Genomic DNA, 12,212 nt, shown 5'->3' on the forward strand with positions numbered 1-12,212 from the left:
GATAAATCTCCCTCTATATTTTGACCACACAGTAGGCCGTACCAGTTGCTTACATAATGCTGCATCCAAATAGTGATTATTAACCCAGTGGTGCTCAATAAATAAAAATGGAGCAGTCTTACCACTTCTGTAGATACAAGACAGTGTGTGGGAGTGCAATAGTGAATAGGAAGGGGTCACAGTGCGGGTCTCTTTTCTCTAGGTAACAGCAGGATGAGGCTATCCCTCCTCTCACCCTGCTCGGCCTAGCCTGAACTATTTCGTCCAGCTAAGCAGAGCACCTTGCCCAACAAAGGCCACCCGTCTGGACATTTCCTCACTATTCTGGGAGCCCTATGTCCAGCCCTGACCCAGGTGGTACCAGTCCTGCTGTCAAGGGATTAGTCAGGTTCCCAGGATTAGAATAATCAAAGTCCCCATGTGTTTCAGGGGACTTCCGACCAGGTCTGCTGCTGGTTTCTGTATGTAGCAGCAAAACTAATTGAAGTTGGGTGTCGTAAACCTGGATGCATTGCCACGCCATCTAGTTTAAATCTCCCCCCAGTGATGATATGTCCTATTCCCCACATCACCATACTGATAGAGTAAACTAGTAACAAGTGGTGGTGGTCCTTCCCCCCCATAATGACGTGCTGGGCGTCATGTCAACACCACATGGCAAACAAACACGCAAACAATGATGCGATCAGTAATACTATGGTGCATGCTCCAGCATGCTAGCGTATTCTGTCCTCAGCCAATGATCAACCATTGAAAGGAGGGAAGGGTCGGGGACTCCCATCTTAGTTCCTCATCCATTTTCAAATGTTTCCAATTCTCCTATTATGTCAGTGCAGCCGTCAGCAGTCTAACCTGTAGAAGCAGAAGATCGGAGAGGGGAGGGGGAGCAGTGTGTGAGCTCAGGCAGGGGAGGGGCGGTCAGCAGTCCTTACCCTGTTGGCTCAGTTTTAGATGTCAAGGTAACTTGAACCTTTGGCAGCTTACAACTAAGCAGAATTGGGTATTTAGTGCAGATTAAATTGCCTATAAAGCAACAAATAAACAAAAAGTGCAAAAATTGGATTTAATAAAAGTAAAATTTTATTCTAATGACCTAACTGAGGGTACGCAGGCCCTGTAGATATATTACATTTGGACAAACTCTTTAAACTTCATTCTTCCACCGTATTTATAAGGCTCTCTTCGATTTGAGCTTTAAGTCAGCCTGACGTATACATGGAGGTGAGACCAGAAGAGATTTTTTGCAGCTTTAGGGGGGTCCACATCAATATACCTATAATGGGTATGTATTTTTAAAGGGGTTATCAAGACTAAACTTTTTTAACAGACCTTTTCAGTTTGGCTGGACCAGCGGTGGGGTTCATACTTACCTGATCCCCGCTGCTGGATCCCGGCAGCATCACTCCATGGCCACCTCAGCAGGTCCTGGGTCTCTGGGAATCAATACCCTATTGACAGGTGTCATGTGACCTCTGCAGCCAATCACTGGTACATCACTGTGATGCCCATCAACAGGATCTTTATTCCGAGAGACCTGGTACCTGCCGAGGCAGCCATGGAGAGCTGCAGATCTAGAGGTGGGGTCCTGGTAAGTATGAACCTCACTATGGTCCAGCCACACTGAAGAGGTCTGTTAAAACGTTTTAGTCTTGGATAAACAGATGACAGTTGTTAATGTGTAATAAAGAATCAGACACTAAATTCACCTGGAGAAGTTGTGATTTCCAAATAATTGAGCTCTCATTTATAAGAAACTGATGATGACCTTTGTCTTCACGGAGATGTCCCACTGTTTGTCTCCCCACGGTTCGGTTAGCAAATACCTGATAATTTACCAGATCAAATCTTGTCGGAAAGTTTCCTTTCTCATCAAGGTGAATGGAATCTCCACCAGAAGTTATAAACTGAACTCTTCTTATATATTGGTTCAGCTAAAGGCAGTAGACATGAGTCTGAGTCTGACATATTGATTTGAGCATTTTGTTACAGTAATCATATTCCTAGGAGTCTCTAAAATCTTTCCAAACCTTAGATTTCACAATAAATGTTAAACATTGATAATGTCTCCTAATGAGCAGTATAGCTCTCTCCAGGTATGGTACTGTGTCTCTTCTCTACTAATCCACTCAATCTGATAGACTTGGTTGGATCGGCTTCATGGTGGTTAGTCTCTTACTTCCTGCTGTAATTTCCTCTGTCACATCCACTGACACAGCAATGGCTACCAACATCTCTCACCAGCTCTCAGTGGCTGCATTTGGCTATTGCTACACAGGTCCTGTCAAGCGCCATATATTTTAAAGATTTCCCTCCAGCCACTTCTTGCCTCAAGGTCCTACTTTCTTACTGCTTCCTCAAGAGTCTACTCTGGTACTATATGCAGTTATTCCATACTCTCTCTTTCTGGTTCCATACTCTGCATTATAACACCTCTCCTGCCCCTCCCCTCAGTGGTTCAGCAAACTGCTCTTCAGCACTTAGCAGTACAACACTGAGCTCTGCATGGGACTGCTGTGATGGTTGGCATCACCCCCAGTAATGCTGTCAGGGTAGGGTGGTGCCCTCATTAACAAGTGGATCACAAAACTGTTATCAACATAAGGGCCAAGAACTAATGAGTGGCAAAATGGGGCACATATGTGGGGCCACCATGTTGGGCAACCATGCAATCTCCTCATTTTCTGCTCCTCTCATTGACTAAGTAAATGTTATTAAATGAGGTCTCCTTGTTTTACTGCTAGTGAGGGTTACAGCAGACAGTCACACAAAATTATGTGTATTACTAGTGTTACTGGAGTTTGGAATATGACAGAAAATGTTGGAAAAGTCTGAATAATCTTACCTTCAATTTGACATTTTGGGTGGTAAATATTTGGAGATGTTCTTGTATTTTATGTGAGTAGATCAGATGATGTAAGGCATAAGCCACAATATACACCGCAGAGTACACACTGAATGTGTAACGGAAATTGTCTACATCATACAGGGAGCGATCCACATTACCTAGAACATCTCTTTCATTACATGGTCTAAAAGATAAATACTGTCTAGAGCTGCAAGAAAGATATTTATTCCATACTTCAAACATCAGCTCAACCTCTGGATATTTTAGAGGACCGGCTGTGAGTAAATATTCTTGTAAACCTGGAATTATTCCTTTGTGAAGAGTGAACTGCAAAGATCCATGAAATGTAGTATATAAGATTAATCTTTTAGGGAAAATAACTGAGAGCATGATTACAACTCTTCTAGGATTTAAGTCATCTGACAATATAAAATGCAATGACTCTAAGCCATATGAGCTACCAACAAATATAATCACATTGCAGTGAATCTTCTGTATTTGATATAACACCTTCCTGGAGGCCATAGATATTTTGAAATGGGCAAAATCACTAACAGATTCTCTATAAGCTATGCAGACCCCGCTCCGTGTTATTACATTGTAGAGCTCCATGCTGGTTCGTTGGCTGCTCTCATCATCTACTGTCACCATCCCCACCCAGCTCCAGCCAAAGTTCTTCAGTAGGAGGACAATGGCTTCATACTGAGTGGACCCATCAGGGACTGTGCGATAGAAATAAGGAAACAGGAGCTTGTTACTGAAGATGGGATCCATCGCTCCATAGCTGATCTGTAGGGAGAAAACAGGACAAGAAAACATCAAAGAAATGTGAGAATTGTGTGTTATCAAACTAAGAATGACATGTGTATCCAATGGAAGCAATCCTCGGGTCAGACCCTAAAGTTATCTATACACATTAATGTCTGCCTGGGTTTGGTTTACCTCTAGTAGCAAGACTGGAGGTAAAGTTAGGTTACAGGAGACCCAATTACAACTTAGAAAGCAGATTAAGGATGATTTATCCGATTCTGAATTTATCAGATTCATTACCAATTTCACAAACATCCTGCTCTCAAACTAATCTGAAGATTTGTCGATTTACTTCAAACACATAGCGCCAAAACGCTACCAAGGCCATTTTACTGTGGAAATTGGTGGGGAAAACCAAAGGAAAGATGAAAGATCACATGACCCTGGGAGGGCGGGGGAGGAGGGTGCTAGCCCTGATTGGCTGAAAGGTTGATGGACAGCCTGTCAGCCAGTCAGAGGGCAGGATTCTGATGCTAGTCAATTACAGTAGGTGCGGTAGGTAGTGTATAGGGATTCCATAGGGACATAAATAGGTAGATTCAGGGTTTTATCGGGGAAAGCATAGGAAGGGACGGGTCATTCAGAGAGGTCTGTTTCATATAGCTGCTGCCAGTGATAAGTTCATGCTGCACTGCAAAATCTGCAAGCAAGAAAATCCCACAACAACCTAACAGCCTTCAGCTCTGTGTTCAGCACCAGGGACAACACCTTGAACAGGACAAATAGCTGTGCATCACAGGGAAGGTTCCCGGTTGTTGTAAAAATTCGATCAACACAGTTCCCCCATAACAGTGTGACATCCACAGATCCCCCATAACAGTGTCCTCCATAGATCCCCCATAACAGTGTCCTCCACAGATCCCCCATAACAGTGTCATCCACAGATCCCCCATAAAAATGTGTCATCCATAGGTCCCCCATAACAGTGTGACATCCACAGGTCCCCCATAACAGTGTGTCATCCACAGGTCCCCCATAACAGTGTGTCATCCACAGGTCCCTCATAACAGTGTCCTCCACAGATCCCCCATAACAGTTTCTTCCACAGATCCCCCATAAGAGTGTCCTCCCCAGATCGCCCATAACAGTGTCCTCCATAGATCCCCCATAACAGTGTCCTCCACATATTCCCCATAAGAATGTGTCATCCACAGGTCCCCATAACAGTGTGAAATCCACAGATCCCCCCATAACAGTGTGACATCCACAGGTCCTTTATAACAGTGTCATCCACAGATCCCCCATAAAAGTGTCCTCCACTGATCCCCCATAACAGTGTGTCATCCACAGGTCCCCCATAACAGTGTGACATCCACAGATCCCCCATAACAGTGTGACATCCACAGATCCCCCATAACAGTGTGACATCCACAGATCCCCCATAACAGTGTGCATGCGCAGCATTATCTCCATTCACTGCTATAGAATTTCTAAAAATAGCAGAGCCAGTGATCAGCTGTTATCAGAACACTCATAGCATAATGGAGGATGACCGCGCATGCACACTGTGCTCTCCCTTCACCTCAAGGGCCCGATGGGACAACACCTTTTTTTGCAGATTGGAAAAACAGAAGAGCCCAGGCCATTCATAACATGGGGCCCATGTCCACAATTCCCATTGAAAATGGGAAGGACGGAATAAAGAATTTGACGTGAGTTTCCATTTGTCAATTCTCTTGACCAATCCTTGACACACACAGAACGCAATCTACTGTCTGGGGAAATGTTTCAGCCATGTATTCCACAGCAAGAGTAATTTTTGGATACAATGTTTATGATATCTTTAATATCCGGTATGACTGCCGTCTTCCAGAGTTTCACAATCAAGATCCTGTAATGAACCTATTTCCGTATCTGTAGCATAATCACACGATCCTCTTACTTACAACAAATGTTGATAGCATTAAAGATTGTCCTCATGCCTGGTAATATCCATACATGTACCCTCTCTTTATTTGTTTGTTTTGTTTTAACATATCATATGAGACTACATATGTGAAATATGGTTGATAATATTCTCATGTGTACAATCTTCCCTTATGCTTTAAAAAATTGCAAAAACCAATAAAAATTACTTTAAAAGAAAGAAAATGGGAAGGAATGAAAATCCACGCCAAAACTGCATCAAAAAGTCTGTTATAAAATTAGAAAAAAATACACATCCAAAAACACCTGATGCGATTCTGCATTAGGTTTATTAAGCAGAGACAATACTCTGTGTGAACATACCCAAAGAGGCTGCAGGATCAGCAGCTTACAGTGGAAAGGCTAAAGAGATATAATGTGGCGTTCTACACTCAGCTGCTGTGGTTACAACCGCTGTCCGTGCCTACAAAGGTCTGTCAGACTGCTCGTCCAATATTTCAAGATTTGGGGCCCCACTTTCAATTTTGGCCAGGGTCACACTTTGTCTAAAACCGGCCCTGCAAGCAGCCAATCAGCAGCCAGCCCTGTGATGTCACAGCCCTATAAATAGCCTCAGCCATCTGGGATTCTGCCATTTTCCAGCGCACTTAGTGCAGGAAGAGACGTCAGCAGGCGCTAGGGACAGTGATAGGAAAGACTTCATTGTGCTGAAAAAATGATTTACATGTTCAGGGAAAGATTATTCATGCTGTAGGGAAAGGATAGGGAGAAGAGTTGAGTGGACACCTGGATGTTTGAGTTTGACAGGTTCGGCCGAACTTCACAAAAAAGTTTGAGTTCGGGAACCGAAATTGACCCGAACCTGACCCCGAACCCAAACCCCATTGAAGTCAATGGGGACCCGAACTTTTGAGCACTAAAATGGCTGTAAAAATGTCATGGAAAGGGCTAGAGGGCTGCAAATGGCATCAAAATGTGGTTAAGAGCATGACAAGTGCTCTTAAAACAAATTTGAATAGGGAAATGACTTTAAATAACATAAAATATGTAAAAATAAAAAAATAATAATCTTGATCTAGGAGGACGAGGTCCATATGGAGTAGGAGGTTGAGGAGGCGGTGGATGTGGCGGTGTAGGTGGAAGCGGCGGTGGAGGAGGAGGAGGTAGCCTACACTGCTTTTTGGTTTAAATTTAATTTTTATTTTTATAAATTAGGGTACACCGCAAAACATTGGGAAATATAACCTGTGATAACCCCCTCCAGTCATGCTAAACACATGTTCAGACAATACACTGGCTGCAGGGCAGGCCAGCACCTCCAAGGGGTAAAGGGCAAGCTCAGGCCATGTGCCCAATTTGGAGACCCAGAAGTTGCAGGGGCTGACCCCTGTCAGTCAGTTCGTGTAGACGTGTGCACACTTACTGCCCCACTATGTCGCACGTCCCCGTGATGTTCACGATCCAATTTGATATCTGCTCTATCAACTTTCGATGTTCTTTTATGCGCCTACCATGGTGATCACGGGTGGCAGGGAATCAGGGTTCCAGGTTGGAGAGGGAGCCTGAGAAAAGGATACCACATGAAAGGGAGGTTAATGGATGAAATTAAATGTAATCGAGCGGAAAGTATTGAAGCATAAGTAGTGAATAGGAAATTACAGAGGCCCTACTGTCAACAATTCACGGATAGGTGTTCTCTCCAAATGGAAGCACCTACTGCCAAAGTAATTGATGAAAAATTTTGAACTTCATAGAATGGGCCACGGATCTCACAATAAAACATCATAGACTTCTTATTCTAGGGGACCTTAACCTTTGGTTCAACGATAAACAAGATACCTCAGCCCAAAAAGTCACCACACAGCTCGACTTAGCCCAGCTCACTTTAAGGGTTGACAAACCCACACATAAAGCGGGTCACCTGCTCGATCCGATTTTTGAAAAAAATCTAAAATTAACGGTAGAAGATCCCGAAGAATTGCTCTCGACTGACCATAGGCTCATAGCCTTCGAACTCCACATCCCAATTAATACAAAGCAGCCAACCACAGGAGAAAAAAATTGGCGAAGAAATAACAACAACTTGACATATGACAAAATTCTACCTACCCTAGAAGAACACATCAGCAAAATCGACCTCAAACTGCCCTGTGAGAAACGCACATTACAATTTGACGACATCGTCAAAAAAACGGCGGACCAACATGCCCCCTTGAGACTGGTAAAGGAATCAGGGAAAAAAGCACCGTGGTATACGAGAGAACTAAAAATAGTGAAAATAGAATGCAACAGACTAGAGAGGGCATGGAGGAAAAATCCGATAGAAGAATCACAGCTAAAATATAAGACCCAACTAACGATTTACCACAAAGCAATCTTCAAGGCCAAACAAGACCATTTTGCTAGCGAGATCGAAAACGCTGCTCAAAAGCCTAAAAAGATCTTTCAGATCATTTTCGATCTAGCTAACCCTGATGGCCTTAAAACCACTATCCCTGAATCCCAAGACCTCTGCAACGACATCTCGAAATTTTTTAAACAAAAAGTTGATGACATCCAAAACGACATCCTGCTAGCTCAACAGGCAACTGTCCCCCCCATAGAGAACAACGTGACAAACCCTACCCACACCTTCACTCTATGCCCATTAAAACTTGAAGACCTAACTAAAAGCATGAAAAACATGTCCAAAGATACTTATCCACTCTCCAATATCCAAACTAAATCTCTTATTGAATGCACGACCACCATTGCCCCGTTAATTCTAACAATTATAAATGACTCCTTTCTCAGTGGTAGCGTCCCCGAGACTCTCAAGTTAGGAATTTAACTCCCCTCCTCAAGAAACCAGGAGCAGACATAAATATGATGGCCAACTTCAGACCGATTACCAATATCCACCTAATAGCTAATATCATGGAGATAGCAGTGGCAAGCCAACTCCAGCTGCACGTGGAAAAGCATCGACTTCTAGATGAACATCAGTCGGGCTTCAGGCCAACACACAGCACGGAATCAGCCCTGGTCAGCCTTTGGGATGAAGCCCTAGGGGTCGCTGACGAGGGAGGGGGGACCTGGCTGGTTCTCATAGACATGTCGGCAGCCTTCGACACTATCAGCCATTCCATCCTCCTAAATAGATTAAAAGCTGACATTGGAGTAGATAACCACGGACTTGCCTGGTTTGACTCTTTCCTGAAAAACAGAACTCAGAGAGTCAAACTGGGCTCATTCTTTTCCCCAGTCGAGAAGGTGGAGTGGGGAGTCCCTCAGGGATCCCCCCTCTCGCCATTACTCTTTAACATTTATGTCCGACCTCTGCTCGCCATTCTGAAGGAGTATAACATCAGCTATGAGTCTTATGCGGAGGATACACAGATCCTTTTGAGAGTATCGAAATCCGCTGATGACTATAAACTCACGCAAGAAGGACTAAATAAGGCCAGGAACTGGCTAGCACATAACCACCTCAAACTCAACCCGACCAAGACTGAGCTTATTGCACTACATAAAACACCTGAGGCTGCCGCCCCATCTATCTTTGGGGAAAACGTTGCCATCGCTACACAAGGAAAGAGTCTGGGGATAATTTTGGATCAAGAAATGAGCCTCCGTCCCCAGATTAAAGAAGTAATACGGAAAGCAAACTTCGCCCTATTCCTTCTAAAAAAAAGCCCTACCGTTTCTCCCCAACACATGCAGACAGGTCGTGGTGGGAGCGCTAGTCAACTCCCACCTGGACTATGGCAATGCAATGTATGCGGGGCTACCAAAGAAAGATCTGAGAGCTTTGCAACTCTGTCAAAACAGAGCCATCCGGCTCATCAAGAAACTAGACTGGACAGACTCTGTTACAAAAGCACGCAGGGAACTCCACTGGCTCCCAGTGAAAGAGAGAGTGCAGTTTAAGCTGTGCTGCTTAACACACAAAGCTCTCTACAAAACAGGCCCCATCTATCTGCAAAAAAAGATAACACGTTACCATCCTCCTAGAGAACTGAGATCCACCTCAGCCTCCCTTTTGTCGGTGCCAAGAACCCGCCTCAAGACAAGGGGGGACAGGCGTTTCTCAGTATTAGCCCCCAAAATCTGGAACTCCCTCCCAGAACATATCAGAACAACACCAGATTACCTGGAATTCAGGAAGCTGGTTAAGACCTGGCTATTTGTGTAGGATGACGTAGGGGCCCACCATTATAGCCGTCCACAAGCGCTTCGATCGGATTGAGTTCCTCTAGAGCGCTATACAAGGACTTAGTAACATAACATAACATAACAAAGAGACAAACCAGGGCGCGATTCTGGCTCACCAATCAGCCACTGCGTCCTCTCTACAAAAGTGCCATACTCACTTAAATGACCTCCACAGTGCTATGGAGGATCAAGAAAACCGAGGACGTAGGAATAATCTTCGGTTCAGGGGGATACCTGAAACAGTCCTTGCCTCAGATATATCTACTACTGTGATGGCGCTGTGCAAGTCCCTACTAGGCCCGGAACAACTGATGGACATCACTATCGATCACGCTCACAGAGCGTTGAGGCCTAAACCGAAGCCGTCCGAACCCCAAAGGGATGTAATTTGCAGTTTTCTCAACTTTCAGATTAAAGCAGCAGTGCTGGAAGCGGCCAGAAATCAAGATAATATAGTATGCGAGGGATCGCCTGTTTCGATTTTCCAGGACTTAGCTCCTTCAACATTAAAAAAACACCGTACCTTGGAACCTCTGACCGATTGGCTTCGATCTAACAAGATCTTGTATCAGTGGAACTTTCCGTTTGGTCTCACCTTCGCCCATGCTGGTCGCCGTCTCACTATCTCCGCATTTGCCGATTTAGCCGGAGTATTCGACCACCTACAGATTCCGCCCATGGAAATAGAGAACTGGGAGTTATACCAAGACATCCTGGAGTTACCAGAGCTTCCAATGATCGTACCTTTTGAGCATCCTCGTACTCCAAATCGCAGAAGGCCAAGCGGAGAAGTATTCAGTTCACTCCATAGGAACTGGTTCATTGATATTTCCTTTTTCACTAAACAATATGCTACATGATAATTTTGGGCTATCCTTTATTCATTCATCTCTTCTGAAACACTTCTATCCTCATATGTCATATTGCTTACTCCCCTCCATTTCTCACTGTATCTTCTCTCCTTTCCTATTATACCTACTTATATTTGAGCCGTTCTTGACATCTCTCTTATGTCTGAAGAAATGGACGGCACTGTGCTTACTTTAAAGTCCGGGTGCAATAGGTCGGATCCCCACAGACATGTAATAACGAGACCGGCCCTCCGTAGTTTCTTTGCAGAGTAGAAAACTTCTTTATTCGTCACCCATACGTGACGCGCGTTTCGGCACAAGTGTGTGCCTTTATCATACAACAGGTGATAGTAGCTCAATCCCACATGTAAAACACACCATTTAAATGCACCTTTTAAATAACCCGCCCCGTAATCACATGAGTAATCACGTGACTGTGGCTGAAGGCATCTGTCCCCCCAGTCACATGACCAGTCACATGATCATGACATCATGTTGCTACGTGACACTAATGCAAACAAAACTCAATCTGAGAAGAAAATAGAACAAGGCAGAGTATATTATATATTGCTATGAGATCTGAGTAGTTAAGTCAGTAATCTATTATACAACCAAATGCCCAACATATTACAATATATATTTTTTTTGTTTGATCGTCATACGTTCCACAGGCTAGTTTCAAATGAAGCTGTTCAATGAATATTCCTTGTTTAGACCCTTAGGAGCAAGCGTCTCAAGCCGGTGGATCCAATATGCTTCACGTAGGTGGAGCATCTGGATTCGATTCCCTCCACGTCGAGGTAAGGTCACTTCCTCTATAATTTGAAAACGCAGTTGTGAAATGTTGGTGGATGATAATTTGAAACACTGTGTCATCGACAAAAAGTTAGCTGAATTTTTAATCAACCAACATCCTGTAACACCCGTATTTTATACACTACCCAAGGTGCATAAATCCTTGGAGCAGCCACCTGGACACCCCATTGTTGCAGCCACGGTCCTTTCTCCCCCTGCAATATTTCTCGATAAAGTGTTGACCCCTCTCACAAAAAAGGCCCCCTCATACCTTAGGGACACACAACATTTTTTGGAGACAATAAGGGAGATTGAGCTGTCACAAGATTGTATCCTAGTCACCCTCGATGTATGTAACTTATATACTAGCATTACTCATGAAAAAGGCCTAGAGGCAACTCAAGCTCTATTAGATGAGAGCACATACACTAGGGTTGAGAGGGATTTTTTTCTGTCTCTACTTTCTATTGTTCTGCGACGCAATTACTTTTTATTTCAGGACACATTTTTCCAGCAGCGGTGCGGGACCGCGATGGGGTCCAATGCCGCACCGCCGTACGCAAATTGTTATATGGCACATTTTGAGAGAGAGTATATCTACCCAAATGTGCTATATCAAAACCATTGTATATTTTGGAAACGTTTTATCGATGATATTTTTTGCGTATGGCGGTGCACCAAGATTTACAACGTGTATCTTTTCTTGATACATGGGTGATCAGGGGAATGAATAACAGGATCACAACTGATTTACATGTCAAAGAAACAGACAGAAATAGCCTGTTATCATTCCGCAGTAATCACCCTCCAGCCGTAAAAAAATCACTGCCATATTCGCAATTTAAAAGAGT

General features: G+C 43.9%; 1 protein-coding gene across 1 annotated transcript in view; it reads right to left on the reverse strand.

Moving 5' to 3' along the window:
- Positions 1-7,919, reverse strand: part of LOC120998911 (vomeronasal type-2 receptor 26-like) — a 62,745-nt gene extending 54,826 nt beyond the window's left edge. Inside the window, exons 1-2 of the mRNA XM_040429789.1 lie at positions 7,887-7,919; positions 3,443-3,634 (exon numbers count right to left, since the gene is read on the reverse strand). Coding sequence (XP_040285723.1) covers positions 3,443-3,634; positions 7,887-7,919 — 225 coding nt within the window. The remainder of the gene's footprint in view (positions 1-3,442; positions 3,635-7,886) is intronic.
- Between the last annotated feature and the right edge of the window lie 4,293 nt (positions 7,920-12,212).

The sequence above is a fragment of the Bufo bufo genome, chromosome 4 (genome assembly GCF_905171765.1).
Source record: "Bufo bufo chromosome 4, aBufBuf1.1, whole genome shotgun sequence".
NCBI lineage: Eukaryota > Metazoa > Chordata > Amphibia > Anura > Bufonidae > Bufo > Bufo bufo.